This window comes from Oncorhynchus clarkii, chromosome 26 (assembly GCF_045791955.1).
Source record: "Oncorhynchus clarkii lewisi isolate Uvic-CL-2024 chromosome 26, UVic_Ocla_1.0, whole genome shotgun sequence".
Lineage (NCBI taxonomy): Eukaryota > Metazoa > Chordata > Actinopteri > Salmoniformes > Salmonidae > Oncorhynchus > Oncorhynchus clarkii.
In genome coordinates, this window is record NC_092172.1 from 24,341,487 (window position 1) to 24,365,425 (window position 23,939).

The 23,939-nt window shown below is 43.6% G+C and overlaps 1 protein-coding gene across 1 annotated transcript in view; it reads left to right on the top strand.

Moving 5' to 3' along the window:
• Positions 1-23,939, top strand: part of LOC139384756 (tubby protein-like) — a 57,927-nt gene that overhangs the window by 22,553 nt on the left and 11,435 nt on the right. Inside the window, exons 3-4 of the mRNA XM_071129629.1 lie at positions 12,639-12,801; positions 16,856-16,993. Of these exons, the coding sequence (XP_070985730.1) occupies positions 12,639-12,801; positions 16,856-16,993 (301 nt within the window). The remainder of the gene's footprint in view (positions 1-12,638; positions 12,802-16,855; positions 16,994-23,939) is intronic.

Sequence of the window (23,939 nt, forward strand, 5' to 3'; positions counted from 1 at the left end):
TCACATAATTAGTTAGATTGCACACAGGTGGACTTTATTTAAGTGTCACAAGATCTCAGTGTATATATATACCTGTTCTGAAAAGCCCCAGAGTCTGAAACACCATTAAGCAAGTGGCAGGAGCCAAGGAGCTCTCCAAACAGGTCAGGGACAAAGTTGTGGAGAAGTACAGATCAGGATTGGGTTATTAAAAAATATCAGAACATCCCACGGAGCACCATTAAATCCATTATTAAAAAATGGAAAGAATATGGCACCACAACAACCCTGCCAAGAGATGGCGCCCACCAAAACTCACGAACCAGGAAAGTAGGGCATTAATCAGAGAGGAAACAAAGATACCAAAAATAACCCTGAAGGAGCTGCAAAGCTCCACAGCGGAGATTGGAGTATCTGTCCATAGGACCACTTTAAGCCGTACACGACACAGAGCTGGGCTTTATGGAAGAGTGGCCAGAAAAAAGCCATTGCTTAACAAAAAAAATAAGCAAACACGTTTGGTATTCACCAAAAGGCACGTGGGAGACTCCCCAAACATATGGAAGAGGGTACTCTGGTCAGATGAGATTAAAAGGTAGCTTTTTGGCCATCAAGGAAAACGCTATGTCTGGGGCAAACCCAACACCTCTCATCACCCGAGAACACCATCCCCAAAGTGAAGCATACTGGTGGCAATATGTGTGGATGTTTTTCATCGGCAGGAACTGGGAAGTTGGTCAGAATTTAAGAAATGATAGATGCCGCTAAATACAGGGAAATCCTTGAGGGAAACCTGTTTCAGTATTCCAGAGATTTGAGACTGGGACATAGGTTCCCCTTCCAGCAGGACAATGACCCTAAGCATACTGCTAAAGCAACACTCGAGTGGTTTAAGGGGAAACATTTAAATGTCTTGGAATGACCTAGTCAAAGCACAGACCTCAATCCAATTGAGAATCTGTGGTATGACTTAAAGATTGCTTCAACATATTTTGCTTTTTTGTGGTTTGTGGAAGTGGTAGGCATGTTGTGTAAATCAAATGGCACAACCCCCCCCCCAAAAAATCTATTTTTATTCCAGGTTGTAAGGCAACAAAATAGGAAAAATGCCAAGTGGGGTGAATACTTTCGCAAGCCACTGTAAGATAACACTACTCAATACTGCTTGCACAAATCAATCTGCAATACTTTTAGTGGATTACAAGTCAGGAAATGGTTGGAGATGCTAATTGTAAAGTTAAGTGATCTAATAAACATGGGAGTGATTTTAATGAACATCGCACAACTCTCTCACTTATATGACGTGCAAGTGATGTCATTCTTACGGGTCCTATCCCCTAATCTTTGAATGGGTTTGATGATTATGTCATCAAATTTGTGAAAACACCAATATAGTGACAATTGCACATTTTTTGTTGCCTTGTACCCCATCACTTTGGATTTGAACTGATACAATGACTATGAGGTTAAACTGCTGACTGTCAGCATTAATTTGAGGGTATTTTCATCCATATCGTGTGAACCGTTTAGAAATTACAGCACTTTTTGTACATTATTGGGACAAATTCACATATGTGCATTAAAGTAGTACAATGTTAAGTGGTCCCATTTTCATAGCCCACAATGACTACATCAAAATTGTGATGCTACACATTTTTTGGATGCATTTGCTGTTTGTTTTGGTTTTGTTTCAGATTATGTTGTGCCCAATAGAAATTAATGGTAAGTAATGTATTGTGTCATTTTGGAGTCACTTTTATTGTAAATAAGAATAGAATATGTTTCTAAACACTTCTACATTAATGTGGATGCTACCATGATTGCGGCTAATCCTGAATGAATCGTGAATAATAGATGCACAAATTGTGCGTTTAACTTTCTCACTAATCATTATTCACGATTCATTCAGGTCTCAATACTTTTAGTCACCTAAAATGGGGGGACTATGTACAAAAAGTTATGTAATTTCTAAACGGTTTATCTGATATGGATACAAATACCCTCAAATTAAAGCTGACAGTGTTATGGTGAGTGAATGAGGACCCAAAAGCGAACTAACTTAAACAGAGCTTCTTTAATAACCAAACATAGGTAGGCTCAGATAGACCGCCAGATTCCGACAGGACAGGACAAGGTTAGAGCAAACATGACGATAGTCTGGCTCAGGCATGAAACACAACAAACAAGAATCCGACAAGGACAGGAACAGAAACAGAGAGAGATATAGGGACCTAATCAGAGGGAAAAAGGGAACAGGTGGGAAACGGGGTGAATGGGTAGTTAGAGGAGACAAGGAACAGCTGGGGGAAAGCGGGGGAGAAAAGGTAACCTAACAACGACCAGCAGAGGGAGACAGGGTGAAGGGAAAGGACAGAGACAAGACACAACATGACAGTACATGACAGTACCCCCCCACTCACCGAGCGCCTCCTGGCGCACTCGAGGAGGAAACCTGGCGGCAACGGAGGAAATCCTCGATCAGCGCACGGTCCAGCACGTCCCGAGAGGGAACCCAACTCCTCTCCTCAGGACCGTACCCCTCCCAATCTACGAGGTACTGGTGACCACGGCCCCGAGGACGCATGTCCAAAATTCTACGGACCCTGTAGATGGGTGCGCCCTCGACAAGGATGGGGGGGGGGGGGGGGGGGGGGGGGGGGGAAGACGAGCGGGGGCGCGAAGGACGGGCTTGATGCAGGAGACATGGAAGACCGGGTGGACGCGACGAAGGTATCGCGGAAGAAGAAGTCGAACTGCGACAGGATTAATGACCCGAGAAATACGGAACGGACCAATGAACCGCGGGGTCAACTTGCGAGAAGCCGTCTTAAGGGGAAGGTTCTGAGTGGAGAGCCAAACTCTCTGACCGCGACAATATCTAGGACTCTTAGTTCTACGCTTATTAGCAGCCCTCACAGTCTGCGTCCTATAACGGCAAAGTGCAGACCTGACCCTCTTCCAGGTGCGCTCGCAACGTTGGACAAAAGCCTGAGCGGAGGGGACGCTGGACTCGGCGAACTGAGATGAGAACAGTGGAGGCTGGTACCCGAGGCTACTCTGAAAAGGAGATAGCCCGGTCGCAGACGAAGGAAGCGAGTTGTGGGCGTATTCTGCCCAGGGGAGCTGTTCTGACCAAGACGCAGGGTTACGAAAAGAAAGACTGCGTAAGATGCGACCAATAGTCTGATTGGCCCGTTCTGCTTGACCGTTAGACTGGGGGTGAAAGCCGGAAGAGAGACTGACGGAAGCCCCAATCAAACGGCAAAACTCCCTCCAAAATTGAGACGTGAATTGCGGACCTCTGTCCGAAACGACGTCTGACGGAAGGCCATGAATTCTGAAAACATTCTCGATGATGATTTGTGCCGTCTCTTTAGCAGAAGGAAGCTTAGCAAGGGGAATGAAATGAGCCGCCTTAGAGAACCTATCGACAACCGTAAGAATAACAGTCTTCCCCGCTGACGAAGGCAGTCCGGTGACAAAATCTAAGGCGATGTGAGACCACGGTCGAGAGGGAATAGGAAGCGGCCTGAGACGGCCGGCAGGAGGAGAGTTACCGGACTTAGTCTGCGCGCAGACCGAACAAGCAGCCACGAAACGACGCGTGTCATGCTCCCGGGTGGGCCACCAAAAACGCTGGCGAATGGAAGCAAGCGTACCCCGAACGCCAGGGTGGCCGGCTAACTTGGCAGAGTGAGCCCACTGAAGAACGGCCAGACGAGTAGGAACGGGAACGAAAAGAAGGTTCCTAGGACAAGCGCGCGGCGACGGAGTGTGAGTGAGCGCTTGTTTTACCTGCCTCTCAATTCCCCAGACAGTCAACCCGACAACACGCCCCTCAGGGAGAATCCCCTCGGGGTCAGTGGAGGCTACTGAAGAACTGAAGAGACGAGACAAAGCATCAGGCTTGGTGTTCTTAGAGCCCGGACGATAAGAAATCACGAACTCGAAACGAGCGAAAAACAGCGCCCAACGCGCCTGACGCGCATTAAGTCGTTTGGCAGAACGGATGTACTCAAGGTTCCTATGGTCAGTCCAAACGACAAAAGGAACGGTCGCCCCCTCCAACCACTGTCGCCATTCGCCTAGGGCTAACCGGATGGCGAGCAGTTCGCGGTTACCCACATCATAGTTACGTTCCGACGGCGACAGGCGATGAGAAAAATACGCGCATGGGTGGACCTTGTCGTCAGAGAGGGAGCGCTGAGAAAGGATGGCTCCCACGCCCACCTCTGACGCGTCAACCTCGACAACGAACTGTCTAGAGACGTCAGGTGTAACAAGGATAGGAGCGGATGTAAAACGATTCTTGAGGAGATCAAAAGCTCCCTGGGCGGAAACAGACCACTTAAAGCACGTCTTGACAGAAGTAAGGGCTGTGAGAGGAGCTGCCACCTGACCGAAATTACGGATGAAACGACGATAGAAGTTCGCGAAGCCGAGAAAGCGCTGCAGCTCGACGCGTGACTTAGGGACGGGCCAATCAATGACAGCTTGGACCTTAGCGGGATCCATCTTAATGCCTTCAGCGGAAATAACAGAACCGAGAAATGTGACGGAGGAGGCATGAAAAGTGCACTTCTCAGCCTTCACAAAAAGACAATTCTCTAAAAGGCGCTGGAGGACACGTCGAACGTGCTGAACATGAATCTGGAGTGACGGTGAAAAAATCAGGATATCGTCAAGGTAAACGAAAACAAAGATGTTCAGCATGTCTCTCAGGACATCATTGACTAATGCCTGAAAGACAGCTGGAGCGTTAGCGAGGCCGAAAGGAAGAACCCGGTATTCAAAGTGCCCTAACGGAGTGTTAAACGCCGTCTTCCACTCGTCCCCCTCCCTGATGCGCACGAGATGGTAAGCGTTACGAAGGTCCAACTTAGTGAAAAACCTGGCTCCCTGCAGGATCTCGAAGGCTGAAGACATAAGAGGAAGCGGATAACGATTCTTCACTGTTATGTCATTCAGCCCTCGATAATCTATGCAGGGGCGCAGAGACCCGTCCTTCTTCTTGACAAAAAAAAACCCCGCTCCGGCGGGAGAGGAGGAGGGGACTATGGTACCGGCGTCAAGAGCTACAGACAAATAATCTTCGAGAGCCTTACGTTCGGGAGCCGACAGAGAGTATAGTCTACCCCGGGGGGGGGGTGGTTCCCGGAAGGAGATCAATACTACAATCATACGACCGGTGTGGAGGAAGAGAGGTGGCCCTGGACCGACTGAACACCGTGCGCAGATCGTGATATTCCTCCGGCACCCCTGTCAAATCACCAGGCTCCTCCTGTGAAGAAGAGACAGAGGAAACAGGAGGGATAGCAGACATTAAACATTTCACATGACAAGAGACGTTCCAGGAGAGGATAGAATTACTAGACCAATTAATGGAAGGATTATGACAAACTAGCCAGGGATGGCCCAAAACAAAAGGTGTAAAAGGTGAACGAAAAATCAAAAAAGAAATGGTTTCACTATGATTACCAGAAACAGTGAGGGTTAAAGGTAGCGTCTCACGCTGAATCCTGGGGAGAGGACTACCATCCAGGGCGAACAAGGCCGTGGGCTCCTTTAACTGTCTGAGAGGAATGTCATGTTCCCGAGCCCAGGTCTCGTCCATAAAACAGCCCTCCGCCCCAGAGTCTATTAAGGCACTGCAGGAAGCTGACGAACCGGTCCAGCGTAGATGGACCGACAAGGTAGTGCAGGATCTTGAAGGAGAGACAGGAGTAGTAGCGCTCACCAGTAGCCCTCCGCTTACTGACGAGCTCTGGCCTTTTACTGGACATGAAGTGACAAAATGACCAGCGGAACCGCAATAGAGACAGAGGCGGTTGGTGATTCTCCGTTCCCTCTCCTTAGTCGAGATGCGGATACCTCCCAGCTGCATGGGCTCAGCACCCGAGCCGGCAGAGGAAGATGGTAGTGATGCGGAGAGGGAGGCGACGGAGAGCGCGAACTCCTTTCCACGAGCTCGGTGACGAAGATCAACCCGTCGCTCAATGCGAATAGCGAGTTCAATCAAGGAATCCACGCTGGAAGGAACCTCCCGGGAGAGAATCTCATCCTTTACCTCTGCGCGGAAACCCTCCAGAAGACGAGCGAGCAAGGCCGGCTCGTTCCAGCCACTGGAGACAGCAAGAGTGCGAAACTCAATAGAGTAGTCTGTTATGGATCGATTGCCTTGACATAGGGAAGACAGGGCCCTGGAAGCCTCCTCCCCAAAAACAGATCGATCAAAAACCCGTATCATCTCCTCCTTAAAGTCTTGATACTGGTTAGTACACTCAGCCCTTGCCTCCCAGATTGCCGTGCCCCACTCACGAGCCCGTCCAATAAGGAGAGATATGACGTAGGCGACACGAGCAGTGCTCCTGGCGTAAGTGTTGGGCTGGGGTCGGATTCTTCTGTTATGGTGAGTGAATGAGGACCCAAAAGCGAACTAACTTAAACAGAGCTTCTTTAATAACCAAACATAGGTAGGCTCAGATAGACCGCCAGATTCCGACAGGACAGGACAAGGTTACAGCAAACATGACGATAGTCTGGCTCAGGCATGAAACACAACAAACAAGAATCCGACAAGGACAGGAACAGAAACAGAGAGAGATATAGGGACCTAATCAGAGGGAAAAAGGGAACAGGTGGGAAACGGGGTGAATGGGTAGTTAGAGGAGACAAGGAACAGCTGGGGGAAAGCGGGGGAGAAAAGGTAACCTAACAACGACCAGCAGAGGGAGACAGGGTGAAGGGAAAGGACAGAGACAAGACACAACATGACAGTACATGACAGACAGTCTGCACTTTAACCTCATAGTCATTGTGCTGGAGTACAGAGCCAGAACAACAACATATCAATACATATATCAAATTATATTTCTGTTTGTGGATTAATTTACTTCTGCAAGATGTCATTTATGATGTTTTTGTGCTACATTTTTACACATTTGAACACCATTCAAAAAGTTTTTTCAAAACTTCCTGGAAACTACGCATCACTTATAGACCATATAGAGTGAAGATGGCATCAAAGAACATGGCTGACGTTTTACATTCTCCCAACCAATTGTGCTGTTTTGTTAGTTTTTTGCGTTTTGTGCCAATTATTTTGTAATTTATTGTGTACATAATGTTGCTGCTACCGTCTCTTATGACCGAAAATAACTTCTGGACATCAGAACAGCGATTACTCACCGCGGACTGGAAAAAACGTTTTCCTTTAACGAGTCCGACGAGAAGGATATCTTGCTTTCACTGGAACAGGCCCAGATCCCCGCCTTTTGTGTGAAGAAAAGATGGAGGAAATGGGGCCGCAGGTCGGCATCCTTCTGAAGATCCGTAGGCGAGCGAGTAAACTCCCACTGCCATCCGGGTGTGTTTATTGGTGAATAAAAGCTGGTGCTCGATGTCTAATATTAAAGAAGTCTCAAGGTATTGCTCGCCTGAGGTAGATTACCTTATGATAAGCTGTAGATCCCACTATCTACCAAGAGAGTTCTCATTTATATTATTCCTAGCTGTCTATTAACAACCACAGATCGAAGCTGGCACTAAGACCACTCTCAACAAACTCTATAAGGGCATAAATAAGCAAAGAAGAAAATGCTCACCCAGAAGTGGCGCTCTTAGTGGCGGGGTACTTTAATGCAGGCATACTTAAATCAGTTTCAATTATTTTTTTTTACCAGGATTTCACATGTGCAACCAGAGAAAAACAAAATCCTAGACCACCTTTACTCCACACACAGGGATGCATACAAAGCTCTCCCCCGCCCTCCATTTGGCAAATCTGACCATAATTCTATCCTCCTGATTCCTGCTTACAAGCATAAACTAAAGCAGGAAGAACCGGTGACTCGCTCAATACGGTAGTGGTCAGATTACGCGGATGCTACACTACAGGCTGTTTTGCCAGCACAGACTGGAATATGTTCTGGGATTCATCTAATGGCATTGAGGAGTACACCACCTCCAGTCATCAGCTTCATCAATATGTGCATCGACGACATCGTACCCACAGTGACTGTACGTACATATCCCAACCAGAAGCCATGGATTACAGGCAACATCCGTTTCAAGCGAAAGGCTAGAGCTTCCACTTTCAAAGAGCGGGAGACTAATCCGGACGCTTATGAGAAATTCTGCTATTCCCTCAGATGAACAATCAAACAAGCAAAAGCATCAATACGGGATTAAGATTGAATCCTACTACACCCTAAGCCCTAAGAATAACGAGCCCTGCACACTGACTCGGTACCAGTGCCCCCGGTATATAGCCTCGTTATTCTTATTGTGTTACTTTTTTATTATTACTTTTTATTTTAGTCTATTTGGTAAATCTTTTCTTAACTGTTCTTGTATTGCACTGTTGATTAAGGGCTTGTAAGTAAGCATTTCACGGTAAGGTCTACACTTGTTGTATTCGGCGCATGTGACAAAGTTTGATTTGATTTGTATTGTGCTTAGGGCTGGCATAACTACTGTAAAACCGTGCAGTTATGGATGAAGACCATCATGAAAATAAAATTATAAATTAAATAAAATAACCTTTTAAAACCGTTAAAAAAATGGTTATATTGTTTGGGGTGAAATGAACAGCTGACTGAAGACCGGCCAGGTATTTGTAGCTTCGTAAGAACCATCCTGATCACTGTAGTGCTGCAGTGGCCTGCTGGTATTCACTCAGGGAGTTCCTGTTGGGTTCACACAGTGTGATTTTAGTGACAGAGGAGAGGAGACAGTATTATAGTCTGGACCAGGGGTCTGGTGTGCTGTAGACTGTTCTGTTTGTCTGTCTATCTCTGTAGATTTTCTGCAGAATTGACCAGGTTCCTCGTGCAAAACCATTTGTCATGTTACAGTAATGGGACATACTGGTCAAATAGATTTTGGTTGCATTGGTTTGAGCCTTGAGTTTGAGGTTTTGGTTATGTGGTTGTCATTACTGTGAGTCTATTATCCATGAAACTCCCATGGCTTGGTCACTCAGTAGCTGAGGACAGAATTACCATTATTGCTCAGCTGCTTTGCATATGAAGACAGAAGGATCTAAGGCTAAGAGGGGATTTCCACATAACACAATAATTTGTTTATCCACTCTAGCTTCTCCCTCATGTGGGTGCTAGCAAGCAGGCTAGGTAGTGCTAGTTATCAACAGCCAATCCAGTAGGGACTGGAAGCTATAGTGAGCTTTGATATGTCCATAACGTTGCGATATCGCCAAGTATTATCATAAAGTTCAGCTTGCCCCAACTTTGGTCCCGCCCTGTTCATGCTCCCTCGCCCATGCTCGTATTGCCCAACGTTCCCCTCGTTCACTTCCCTCCATTGAAAATGAATGGGGCTCTGTTATTTCATCACCCCCAATGAGGTATGTGGAAATGCATTGTAAGGTTGTTCAGCATGACATGTACAGTATGATCTCCATCGTGTGTTCTTGCCATAGTACTTAAGGAGCCTGTGATTGCATCAATTCGGCAAACACTGAAGACTGAAGGAAAGCTCAAACCAACCTTCCATCTACTGTAACCGTAACACTTTTGCATTTTATTCTCAGAGTAGATCTGTTTTAAAGGAATTGTTTGTTAAAGAACATAATATTAAATGTACTGCTTTTCCACAAAAGAAAAAGAACATACAAAATAAATTGTACAGATATTCTGTGCAAAAGAAAGATAGACCCTTTCTCTGTTTTTCTTCACATAGTGTGGTGTCCCTGCTGAACAAACCATTGTTTGAATATTGTTTGAATATCAAATTGGGCATGGATATTCATACTGCATTACCGAGACAGGTACCCAAGCAACAGTATTCCTTAAGCAGCATCCACATCCAGCTTCAATCCTGTAAAGTCTGTTCATCGAAATGTCAGGAGTTACTGTAGCAAGTTGCATAACCAGTCCTGATGCTGTAGCGATTTTGTTTTAGGTCCAAAAGGTGGCACATGTTGGTTATTCACCTCACATGCTTTTCAAATTGTGAATTTCTTGGTAACCTCCTGGCTGTACATGTACTGTCAGGCATTGTGCATGAGAGAAGGACAACATCTTGTTAGTGGAGAGAGAGGAGGCAGAGTAGGAAGAGGAGATAACTTATTAGTTGGTTATTTCACTGTACAGTGACTGGTGGTGTTTTGGACAGCTCCTCCCATGGTTCCTCCTGGTTAACTTAGTTCAGGCTTCCTCCTCCTCCACACTCACTGCTAGAGATTGCTGAGACGTTGTGTTCTGGTCATGGCTGAAGTGGTGGGCTAAATGACACAATCCCAATTTTCCACCCTTTTCCCAAAGTGTGCACTTGCACACTTCCTATCTTGGAAACTCCCTCTAGCCAACGATACACCAATCAAATACTTTTCGATTCATTACAGAAAGTGTGCAAGTGCCCGCTTAGGCAAAGGGGTGGAGAACTGGGACACAGACATGGGTTTAGATTAAGGGCACTCTGTACTGGTACAGCAGAGAATAATACAGCAGAGTACAGTCTAGTGGTGTTCCTGCTTCATCTGGGATTCTCTCAATATTTGATGAGCTTCCAGCCTTGGGATCTCCCTTTGTTTGTAAACTTACATAATCTCAGATGACTGCTGACTGCAGCAGGATGGAAGGGATACCCAAGCTGTAGTAATACTTAATGTAGATTTCCACATTGCCAGAGAGGGGGGATAGAGCTGAGGAGAAACAGATTGGGGCAGTGGTCCTGAAACATTAATTACAGAAGCAGAAGACATTCTATTTTGGTGCTTCTGAGGTGCTTCTGAGACTGTGCTATGCAGAGGTTTGAAGCAACTCTTCTTGCTTTCTCTGTTTTTGAACTCTGAGGGTGTGGAGCTCTAACACTCTGTGAACTCAGGAGAGCTGGCTTTTATAGGATGTTAAAAAGTTTGTTAGGATTAGGATTATGACATAAATTAAATTGTCTCATGTGGGAAAAGGAAAGTAATTATTTAGTGTGAAAGTAGGATAATGAATTTGTGCAAAGACAGATTCTACTGAGCTACCGGATAAGGATAAAGGATTTGTGTGAGAAAAGAAGAGGTTATATGAATTTTTGGTTTGTGTGTGCCAGTGTGTGAATCATGTTAGAGAGTTCATATACTGGTCACTTCTGCAGCTGATGGTTCAGGCTTATCTTTGGTCAGTCGTGTGAATTAAAGGCCTTCCCACACTGGACATAGGAGTCAGTATTTGATGATTATTACATGTCACACTGTGCGATTTTACCAAATTAAAATCTTGATATCCACCAGTGGTGTAAAGTACTTAAGTAAAAATACTTTAAAGTACTACATACGTTTTTTTTGTTGGTATTTGTACTTTACTGTTTATATTTTTGACAACTTTTACTCCACTACATTCCTAAAGAAAATAATGTACTTTTTACTCCATACATTTTCCCTGACATGCAAAAGTACTCGTTACATTTTGAATGTTTACCAGGACAGGAAAATGGTCCAATTGACGCACTTCAAGAGAACATCCCTGGTCATCCCTACTGTCTCTGATCTGGTGGACTCACTAAACACAAATATTTTGTTTGTAAATTATGTCTGAGTTTTGGAGTGTAAATTCAAAATACAAGAAAATCATGCCATCTGATTTGCTTAATATAAGGAATTTTAAATGATATACATGGTCACTGTGGTAGAACGTTTATTTTGATTGGTGGTGATGTGCGTTTATCAAAATCCCATCAGGTAAACAAGATTATTAGGGAAATCATTTCTTCTTGCAAAGCATTTAAACGTTTAAATACAACTGTTATAAGACACGTCTGTCAACTAGTCTGGTTCCTCTTCAGGAAATGGTAAAAAAATAAAATAAAAATGAAGGCAATCTCCCACCTACAGGTGAACGAAATGTAGCAGACACAGTCAGGCAGAGGTCAAACTCATGTCCCAATGATCTTGTCCTTGATAGGGTGTTCTGTAGCTCATCGTATGAAGACAAGCAGAAATGTAATTTATGCTGGACTGTGGCATGATTGCAAGCTGGGCAGATGCACATGTTTGTCCAGTAATCAATCTTTAATCTACTGTAGCTCAGGTGATTGGAGGGCCAGAGCGCACAGACACATTTCTTCTCTCAAGGACACAGTCTTGTGTCTTGTTACAGTGACGAAGCACTGTGTGTGTGTGTGTGTGTGTGTGTGTGTGTGTGTGTGTGTGTGTGTGTGTGTGTGTGTGTTTCAGGACCAGAAGTCCCCACAAGAATAGTAAACAAACAACAATTTCACCATCTGGGTACAAATTTGTTATTCCCCACAAGGTCAAATTCAATTTCTAGGGGATTTAGTGTTAAGGTTAGAATTAGGGTTAGGAGTAGGTTTTGGGGTTAATGTTAGGGTTAGGAGTAGGTTTAGGTTTTGGGGTTAATGTTAGGGTTAGGAGTAGGTTAAGGTTTTGGGGTTAATGTTAGGGTTAGGGAAAAATGTATTTTGAATGGGACAGAATTTTGTGTCCCCACAAGGTTAGTTGTAAAAGAGTGTGTGTGAGAAGGTAAACCATTAGTGTTAGAAAATGTCTATCCATGTTAATGTATTATATATGATACATTATTAGAAGATATTTAAGTGAGCGTGTGCATGTGTCAATAATACCAGAAGAATTGAACACCATTGAGATGTGTGTGTGTGTGTGTGTGTGTGTGTGTGTGTGTGTGTTTCAGCGAGCTCTCCTAGAGCAGAAGCAGAAGAAGAAGAGACAGGAGCCTCTGATGGTGCAGTCCAGCGTGGACGGGCGGTCTCGCGCCCGCAGGACCAAGCAGTGTGAGGAGCAGGCTCCCCTGGTAGAGTCTTACCTCAGCAGCAACAGGAGCACCATCTACCACGGTAAGAGAGCCAGCCAGGATCCTTTCACCACCAGGAACCTATTACCAGGGCTGTGTCTCGAATGGCACCCTATTCCCTATATATAGTGCACTACTTTTGGCTATGTTTTGTATACTACTACTACTACTACTACTACTATATATGCTTTTTCCAAAAATGTGTGCACTATATAGGGAATAGAGTGCCATTTTGGTAACAGCCCAGGACCCTATCAACATCTGTTTACCATAGGAACCCGCTTCCTCTCATCTCTGAGGAAGCTGCTCTAGTGGTGCCGGGCAATTACAGAGATGTCCAGTAACGCTCCGGCATGGGGCCCTTTCAAGGGCTATTCACAGCCATGACCGGGTGGTATTGATCCAGGTTACTCACATAGAGTGCTTGTGAAATATGGCTGATTGAATTACTGTATCCATGTTATTGTCCTGATGCGCTGCTCACTGTTTGATCAAGTTCGTCTATGGATTCTTAGCTCCTGGGCCAAAGGAAAACTTTTCTACTGTAGTGACTTTTTTAGTGTTACTTTCTGCTCTGCATATGTAAATACTTAGATATCTATCAATACCATGTCAAGGTTGGCAAAAGAAACATGTAATACTTTATTCATGAAATAACTTTGTCTTTGTGTGAGAGAGACTCCAGGATTTACCAGTACATGCCTTTCAACTATAAAACTCTAGTGGTCAGAGCTCTGCAGTAGTCCTTCCAGATAGAGCAGAGATGGTGTTAGTGCTGTGGAGATTGGGCCACTGATCTCCACAGACGGACTTTAGCTGTAGTCTTAATCCCTAACTCAGTGACTGAGTCTGGGCTCCAGACCATGCATCTAAACAGCACGCCCTGGATGGCTGGCTGCTGGAGAGGAACACAATGCCCAACACAACATAAATCAGGCAATGGGGTCCAAAAAATGACTGAAAAAGCAAATATACCACTAATCACTATTAGGGCAACAACGAAGAACTTTAAAACCATTGAACCCGTGGTAAACTTGCCTGGTAGAGGAAATGTGTAGCTTGTCCCCACGCACAGTGAGGAAGATGGTTCAGGAGGCAGAAAAGTTCAAGGGTCACAGTTGGACAAATACAGAACTTGGTCGCATATTGGGGTCTCCAAATCTACAATTAGATGCCACCTCCATGCCACTAGGCCATTTGGAAAGGTTGCCATAAAAATGGCTTTATTGAGAGCAACCAACAAATGCAAATGCCTGGAGTTTGCTAAAGGCATTGACACTTGGATTGGAATCAGGTGCTATGGTCAGATGAGACGAAGATGGAGCTCTTCGGCCACACACACTAGAGGTATGCGGAAAATAACCTCATACTTATTGTAAAATATGGTAGTGGATCTTTGATTTTATGGGGCTGTGACTTGAACCCCATTGAAAACCTGTGGTTTATATTGAAGAGGGCAGTCCATAAGGGCAGACGAAGGATATCAATGATCTGAAAACATTCTGTATGGAGGAATGGTCTAAGATCCCTCCCAATGTGTTGTCCAATCTCATAAAACATTAAAGAAGAAAGCGAAGTGCCATTATCCTCACAAAGTATTGAAAACAGGTGGTGCCAAGGATTCCGACACCTATCTTTTTGAGATTTTCTTTAATCACTTGTTAAACAAAACAATTTTCTCTGAGCAATTGTATTATTATAAAATAATATAATTTATTATTAAAGCTCAGTATTTATTTTATAGTATTTTTTTCATCACCTTCATAATGCGTGCCAAAACATTTTGAGATGACTGATTATGAAAGCTCCAGGAACAGCTCAGTGCATATGAGTAGACTGACGTCAATACAAAGTATATGTTTCATCTTCCTTCAGTGAGTGTACATCCTAATGAAAATATTCCCCTCCGACACTAGTCAAACAGCCCCAGAAGACACGAAAGCTTTGAACTTCTCCGAATATTTCCCGTTGCAATCTCAGCCCACATCCTTCCAAAGATGTCAAAAAGATGCCTTTGAGCTCATTCAGTACAGCAGCAAACATATAGAGAGAGTCCCTTGATTCATACCTTATGCTTAACAACACACAGATGGCTCTACACTGTTAGTGAAGGAAGTATACACACTGTTTGGTCTTGATAAAAATAGAATCCCTCTCTCTCCTGTCCTTATTTTTCACCATCTTTAGATTAACCACTGTTTTTCTCTCTTTAGAACTCACATTTTCTTGGCTCTATTTTAAGAATCAATTCAACACTCACTAAGAGGGATTACGTGTTCCTTGTACCTTTCGTATTTCCATCTGATTAACCTTAAACTGTATGCATTTCCACATCTACAGTATATCCTTCAGATAATATCCATGAAAGGTTAAGTTCAGTATTAAGTGGAAATGCTGTTTCATATTCCAGCTTTTATTTACGTACCCTATCTGGATTCATTGAAAAATCATATGGTTTAAGTACAACTCTGACTTGTGTGATAAGTTTGTCTCTCCTCATTTGATAGTAAAGAAATGAACCACCACAAGCCACTGCTGCCCAAAAAAACATTACTGCACGTCTGAGGTTCGCAAAAGAGCAACTGGATGTTCCACAGTGCTACTGGCAACATATTCTGTGGACAGATGAAACTACAGTTGAGTTGTTTGGAAGGAACACACAACACTATTGGTGGAGAAAAAAAAGGCACAGCACACCAACATCAAAACTTCATATCTCAACTGTAAAGTATGGTGGCGGGAGCATCATGGTTTGTGCTTTGCTGCGTCAGGTCCTGGACAGCTTGCTATCATTTACGGAAAAATGAGTTTATCAAGACATTTTGAAGGAAAATGTAAGGCTATCTGTCCGCCAACTGAAGCTCAACAGAAGTTGGATGATGCAACAGGACAACGACCAAAAGCACAGAAGTAAATCAACAACAGATTGGCTTCAACAGAATAAAATACTCCTTCTGGAGTGGCCCAGTCAGAGTCCTGATCTCAACCCGATTGAGATGCTGTGGCATGACCTCGAGCGGTTCACACCAGACATCCCAAGAATATTACGGAATATTACCCTGCGCTGTGAATGTTTACACGGTGTGTTCAATAAAGACATTAAAACGTAAAATTGTTTGTGTGTTATTAGTTTAAGCAGACTGTGTTTGTCTATTGTTGTGACTTAGATGAAGAACAGATACAATTTTAGGACCAATTTATGCAGAAATCTAAGTAATTCCGAAGGGTTCACATACTTATTCTTCTGCTATAAATCAAATTAGCATCCAGTAGATAAATCATAAAGCAGAAAAACCTGGAAAATATTTGAAAATTATTGACCGCCCCAAATATAGGGTGACATTGTTAACAGAATATTTGAACCTAGTTCAGAAACTGACTTCAGACTCATGCTTATCTGAAACAGAGTATGTAGGCCTACCAGTTGTTAGTTTCCATATATGCTAACAGTAACCTCAGGTCATGAATACAGGTCTCTCCATCTCTCTGCTCGGAGATGTTGAAGCATTTGCTCTATTATTCCCCTTGAAGCTGTTTGGAATAATTAGAAGAGAAATGGGTTCCCACAATGAGACTGTGAATGTCTCCCCGGTGACGGATCTGGGCTCTGAATTTTTACGAGAATAGACACATACCACTGGATATTCAGAGGAGGCTGTAGGGGAAATACTAAGGCAACCAAGCAGTTGATAAGATTAAGATAAACATGTTAAAATCAAAGTGCCAATTTCAAGGGACTGTAGCTACAGTATGCATTTGTTATTATCTAATCCTGGAACATGTTGTTTCTGGGAGGAGCGTGTGCTGTGCATTTGCAATTTTCACAGAGCTAGCACATTCATGACCTGTTTGACATGAGGCAATAAACAGTGTTTCCCAGGCAAGAGAAACGCCTCTGCTGTGTGTCTGCTTCCTATAACCTTGCAAAGTGTCCTCTGCTAACTCTGTCTTCACCTGTTCTTTCTCTTTCCCTATAGGCTAACCTTAACTGACAGTACCCTTCTGTTTAGTCTCTTACTTCATTTTTATCTTCATCATTTCCCCCCACCTGCCTGCTAACTCCCTCTGTCCACTGGCTCCTGCCGTGCCGTACGTAGTGCAAGAAGCTGAACATGAGGAGGTGAAGGTGGTAGCGGACAACCAGGCTCCTCGCTCAGCCAAAAAGGGCAAGGCATCGACCAGCTCCACCCCGCAGACAGGCAGCGGCAAGAAGGAGAGGAAGGGGAAGCACAAAGGTCAGGCTTGCAGTTGCTGCCTCCAGACAGACCGAGAGACAGACAGAGAGACAGACAGGCTACAGCAGCATGCATGGTCCTCTCTCTCTGTCTGTTGGCCAACTGTACAGCACGTCTCCATCTGGCTCAGCTCTGTCTCCTACCGTGATGGAAATTAAACACTCCAATTGATATCCTCAGGTTTTCAATGAGGAGGAAGTTTCATTTCTTGTGCCAGAATGAAATGCACCATGTGAGAGTGTTGTGCAGAGCAAGAGATACCACTTTGGTATCATGTAGAGTAAAACAGATTGCATGTGAAATTAGTTGCATGGCCACCAGACCACATATTTGTCTCCCAATTAATCTCCTTTGATAGCTGTATTGTATTGCTGTATTGTCTTCATGAGTTAAGCTCTAAAAAGTCAATGTTAAGATGCCCCATGCTCCATAAGGTACATGGCTGTACTGCGTCTCTCTCATTCACACACTCATACTTTCAAACCTCCTCAAGCTGGATTGGACTCGGTTCTGTTCATGTTTCGGTCTCTGGTGGCACATAGTGGCATTCTAAAGCTAATCAAGCTGCCCTTACAGAGAAGTGAAGCATGCACTCAGGTGCTAAGTCTGTCCAAAATCTAATCTGAGTAATGATGTTAGAGAAGTCGGTTCTCTCTGCCTGCCAAATAAACACCTTAGTGGCTGCTGAAATGCTCCTTAGCCTTGATAGAGACTTCATACGTAAGCAGCATGAATTAAAATGGAAGTGTGAAATTGTGCTCCCTCACTTTGATGTCTCTCTCAACTTCTGAGTTTCAATAATCAAATCAGTATACTGTATAGTATACTGTATGTATTTCTGGGCTCCCAAATGGCGCAGCGGTCTAAGGCACTGCTTCTCAGTGCTTGGGGCGTCACTACAGACACCCTGGTTCGATTCCAGGCTGTATCGGAACCGGCTGTGATTGGGAGTCCCATAGGGCGGCGCCCAGCATTGTCCGGGTTTGACCGGTGTAGGCTGTCATTGTAAATAAGAATTTGTTCTTAACTGACTTAAATAAAGGTTAAATAAAAAATATAAAAAAATTGCCAGTGGCTGTCTGAAATGCTTGTTTACCAATGATGCAGATTTAAAAAATATATAATAATAAAATAAGTAGTAGCACGAGGAATAAATATACACAAGAATGGAGCTACAGTTTAAGTCAGAAGTTTACATTGGAGTAGGTTGGAGTCATTAAAACTTGATTTTCAACCACTCCACAAATTTCTTGTTAAAATACTATAGTTTTGGCAAGTCGGGTAGGACATCTACTTTGTGCATGACAAGTCATTTTTCCAACAATTGTTTACAGACAGATTATTTCACTTATAATTCACTGTATCACAATTCCAGTGGGTCAGACGTTTACATACACTAAATTGACTGTGCCTTTAAACAGCTTGGAAATTCCAGAAAATTATGTCATGGCTTTAGAAGCTTCTGATAGACTAATTGACATAATTTGAGTCAAAAAACAATCAGCTTGTAGGGGAGTGTGATGTTGAACACTGAGCTGTAGTCTATGAACAGCATTTCCCTCTTGTCCAGGTAGGAGAGGGCAGTGTGAAGTGAAATTGAGCTTGGAACCCTTTTTGCACTCTCTTTTGACTCATCACAGTGCTGCTGCTACTGTTTATTATCCATCCTGTTGCCTAGTCCCTTCATCCCTAACTATATGTACATCTACCTCAATTACCCCATACTCTTGCACATTGACCCGGTACCGGGATTTTCACGCAAGACATAGTGTTGTATTCTTCAAAGTGTGCATAAATGGCATTTAGCTCGTTTGGGCGTTCTGCATCTCACTGGGTTTCCTTTGTAATACGTTATCGTCTGTAAGCCCTGCCAGATACGACAAGCATCGAAGTCGGTGTAATAGGATTCCACCTTTCTCCTATATTGTCCTTTTGCATTTTTGATGTCTCATCCGAGGTTGTACCGGGCTTTCTTGTATGCGTCCATGTGTCCCGTTCCTTGTAAGCGGTAGCTCTAACCTTTAACCCTGCGTGGATATTGCCTTTAATCCATGGTTTTTGGTTTTGATACGTTCATATAGTCACTGTGGGGACGACATCATCTATGCACTTATTGAAGAAGCCTGTGACCGGTGTGGTAAACTCCTCAATGCTATCAGATGAAACCCGGAACATAGTAGTAGCCTGTAGTAGCAAAACAGTCTTGTAGCCTCGCGTCTGCTTCATCACACCACTTTCGTATTGAGCATGTCACTGCTGCTTCCTGTTTGAGCTTTTGTTTATAATAAGTAATCAGAAGAATAGAGTTGTGGTCAGATTCGCTGAAGTGAGGACAAGGGAGTGGCTTGTATGCGTTTCTGTGGGTAGAATAAAAGTGGTTTAGGGCTTTAGCACGCCTAGTGTCGCAGAAGACGTGTTGATAAAAGTGAGGTGGAACTAGGGTTGGAAAATTCTGTGAACTTTCATAAAATTTTCTTAAAATCCCAGTTGGAGGTTTCCCTGAATCAGGAGGGAATAAGCAGGAAATCCAGAATCAGGAGGGAATAAGCAGGAAATCCAGAATCAGGAGGGAATAAGCAGGAAATCCAGAATCAGGAGGGAATAAGCAGGAAATCCAGAATCAGGAGGGAATAAGCAGGAAATCCAGAATCAGGAGGGAATAAGCAGGAAATCCAGAATCAGGAGGGAATAAGCAGGAAATCCAGAATCAGGAGGGAATAAGCAGGAAATCCAGAATCAGGAGGGAATAAGCAGGAAATCCAGAATCAGGAGGGAATAAGCAGGAAATCCAGAATCAGGAGGGAATAAGCAGGAAATCCAGAATCAGGAGGGAATAAGCAGGAAATCCAGAATCAGGAGGGAATAAGCAGGAAATCCGCAATCCTCCAACTAGAGTTTTGTGAAAACAGTGAATTTACTGAAAGTTTTCAGAATTTTGCAACCCTAAGTAGAACTGTTGTCTCCCTGTGTTTAAAGTCTCCGCCCACCAGAAACGCTGCCTCTGGGTGAGCAGTTTCATGTTTGTTTATAGCACCATACAGTTCGTTGAGTGCCAAAGTGGTGTTGGTTTGTGGAGGGATGTAGACAACTGTGACAATTACAGATGAGAATTATCTTGGTAGATAAGAGTCTGCAGCTTACCATGAGCTTTTTATATCTGGTGAGCAAAAGCTATAGATTTCCTTCTCACTGGAAGCAGCACACCAGTTGATGTTTATGAAGAGACACACCCCTCCCCCCTTGGATTTGCCTGAGGCCACATTCGTCCGATCGCGCCGCTGCCTGGAGAAACCACTGAGTTCTTCATACATGGTCATCCAGCCACGTCTCTGCAAGGCATATAGTATCGCAGCTTTTCAAATCTCTCTGATAGAAGACTCTCGAATGAAGCTCATCCATATTATTCTCGAGTGACTGGACATTTGCCAATAGAACGGAGGGGAGTGATGGTCGATATTCTATTCGTCTCAGTCTCACAAGGATGCCGGCTCGTCTGCCACGTCTATGCCTGCAGTGTTTTGGTTGCCCATGCAGCCAAGGAATGGGGTCCAGTATGAACAAGGGAACAGCTGAGTCGGAGTTGAAGTCAGATATGATAGTCGAAATTGAGATTAGCAACTGTTGATCTGTCCAGAATTGCATGGCGGTCATATGTGATAATAGTATGAACTTTCTCTACTAAACAAAGTAAAGATAAATACGAAAAGGTCACTAAGTCAGGTTGGAACTCGTAAGATGTCGCTCTTATCCGTTGGCGCTATCTTTGTTGCTGCACAATAATGCAGGAAACTGCTCTTGAAATAATGTAAAGGCAAATTATTGATATAATAAATAATAATACATGTTTTTATTGTCACATACACCGGATAGGTGCAGTGAAATGTGTTCATTTCCAGTGATGGGTATGTTTTATTCCACTCTGATCGAGTGATACCTATCCCTGACATACAGAGTGAGCCCTCCAGGCTGGTTTATGGGAAGCCCACTACCTTGTAAAGATGGTATAGGTAACAGGGATGTTTGTCATCTCAGGATGCTTTTGTAATCCTTACTCATCTGTTCAATGTTATTGTTTTGTCCTCCAATGTGATTCACTCAGGGCTAGTGATTAATCAGACTAGAGTCACGACGTCGTTCAACACCGATATGACCCCTTTCTTCTTACGGAATGATGGCTTACCCCGTCACACGCGCACACACACACACACACATATACACACACACACACACACAGCTGCTCTCTGAAACGAGGGTTGGCTGCTTCGCTAACGCCACACTAACAAAGGGCTGCAATCTCCCTCTGAAAGCAGCAGTAATTCTTGTGTAATCACAGTGTTAAAAAGACAGTCACTAATTCAGTTGGGAGCAATAAAACAGTCTTTCAGAATGTGCGTTTTACCGGCCGTGATTTCATCTGGCTCATCTCATTTAATCGCTTGTTGCACTGCTATGGTGATGAGACAGAAGAGGATGAGGAAAAACAGTATGCCAGTGGCTTTGAAGCAGTAATGACCAGGAGGCCTCATTTATAACCGTTGTGCAAGTTTGACACTAAATATCTGTGCATCATTTCTGAAAAGGCTACCCTCGTCAAAAAAATCCCCCAAATCCAATACAAACTATTAGAATCCAATCGAAAATCATTTTGGAACCTACCCTATAGGATTTCATCCTGTCGGTCCTTTCGTAGAGGATTTTATCCGATAGGACTGGTTCTAAAATATGATCGTTTATTGGGGAGATTCTTGAATTTGAATCCTGTAGGATCCTATAAGATAAAAACCTATATAGGATTGGATTCCTGATAGGATTGAACCACTCCCTTATTGTGGTGGTGTGTTTAAGAGGTTGAGAACCTCAGGGAATTATCACTGGTGTGGGTAGGCAAAGAGATGGACATTGTGCTTTCCTGTACTAATACCTTGTGTTACTACATTACACAACCTCACGTTTCAACTACATTGAATTGAGGGTCATTACACATCCTTTTTACCTCAGATTAGACCGGGGGTCTTGGGACTTCGAATTCTACTATCGTTTTGAAAACGCGAATGGCAGGCAACATTTGAAATGCTCTGTATAAAAGTCACTGGCCTCACACCAATACATGGATTTATCACTCAAATAAGAGCTAACCCTTGTCACCGGGGTGGCAGGGTAGCCTAGTGGTTAGAGCGTTGGACTAGTAACCAAAAGGTTGCAAGTTCATATCCCTGAGCTGACAAGGTACAAATCTGTTGTTCTGCCCCTGAACAGGCAGTTAACTCACTGTTTCTAGACTGTCATTGAAAACAAGAATTTGTTCTTAACTGACTTGCCTAGTTAAAAAAAATGTTTTGAAAGAAACTGTTGATATCCTATTGCGAGTCGTGATTTGTTGAAGTTAATAACAAAGCAGCTGATTTATTTCCTTCCCCGTTTCGGCATCCTCACAACTTCCATCCGACATTCTAGAATTTTGATGACTGTCTACAGCAAATTCTCCTCTAACCAGTGATATACAAATGATTCTCAGATTCAGTGTGGCCTTTGAATAGTGTTAGTTTAAACAGTGCATACACTCCAAACCCCTGCTCTATTGATTTCAAATTCATATCGATGTGACTGATGAACAAAATAGTGTTGTTTCTTTTCTCATTGGCGACCCACTTGCAACAATCGTAACTGTAGCTGGCTGTCGTCTACAAGTTGTCCTCTAACCAGTGATATACATATAATTCCCAGATTCCGTGTGTTTGTTTTTAGTAAGGTTAGTTTGAACAGGACGTGTAACCCGACTCCCCCCTCTCATTCTACTGATTTCAACGTGATATCAATATGAGGGATTGACAAATAAGTGTTGCGTTTCTCTTTCCATTTTGGCCACACCCCCAAAGCAAAATGCATCACTACAAAATGTAGCTGGTTGTCATCAGCAGGTTGACCTCTAACGAGTGATGTAAAAATGATTTCCAGTTTCCATGTGGTTTTTGAGTTGTGTTAGTTTCAACAGTGCACACAAACCTGATTTCTCCCCTAATCAATATGAATGATTATGTGCCACTTGTCAAAACAACAGGCTTTTTGGTGCATATGCAGTTCATAAGGTGCTCGTTAAAAAGATAGAAGAAATATGACAAACATGTCCATCTGGGGAGGCAGATAGCCTAGTGGTTAGAGCGTTGGACTAGTAGCCGGAAGGTTGCAAGATCAAATCCCTGACCTGACAAGGTCAAAATATGCCGTTCTGCCCCTGAACAAGCAGTTAACCCACTGTTCCTAGGCCGTCATTGAAAATAAGAATTTGTTCTTAACTGACTTGCCTAGTAAAATAAAAAAATCCACAGTTGCACAAAATGCTAGGCCACTTGCCTGTTTGCAATAGTAATATTTAAACCACTTGAAACTGTGCGTACACATGGTCTAAAGTTTGCAGGAAGGTGAGCACATTCTCATGTCAAGTTAACTTTTGCATGAAGACTGGCACACGCATGTTTTGGGGTATATTTTGTACAGGTTTATAAATGAGGCCCCCACCACTCCATTCGTGTGAAAGGGACTAGTAATCTGGTGCTTGATTGGCTGAATCAGTAGCTGACTAGCAGCAGGGACATCATGTTCTGCCCTGTTACACAGGCTAATTAAATGGCAAATAAGCAGCGGAAGTCTTAAGAGTCATGCCGAAAATACACCACATCAACCCACAAAGGCTTTCAAATCTGAATTTTACTGCATGACTCCTATTACCCAGGCAAATGTCATCTACTAGACTCCATTTACTTATACTGTATGAGTTTTTTTCCAACAGATTTCCATTCATTCTCCATGTCATGTTTGCATGCTTGTAGGCATGTTATGTGTGAGTGTTGACACATAACAGTATGTTTGTGCATGATCAAATGCATGTGTGTTACTACTGTTACTGTACGACTATGGAGGTCTGACCCTGATGGGGCTGGTTGGGTGT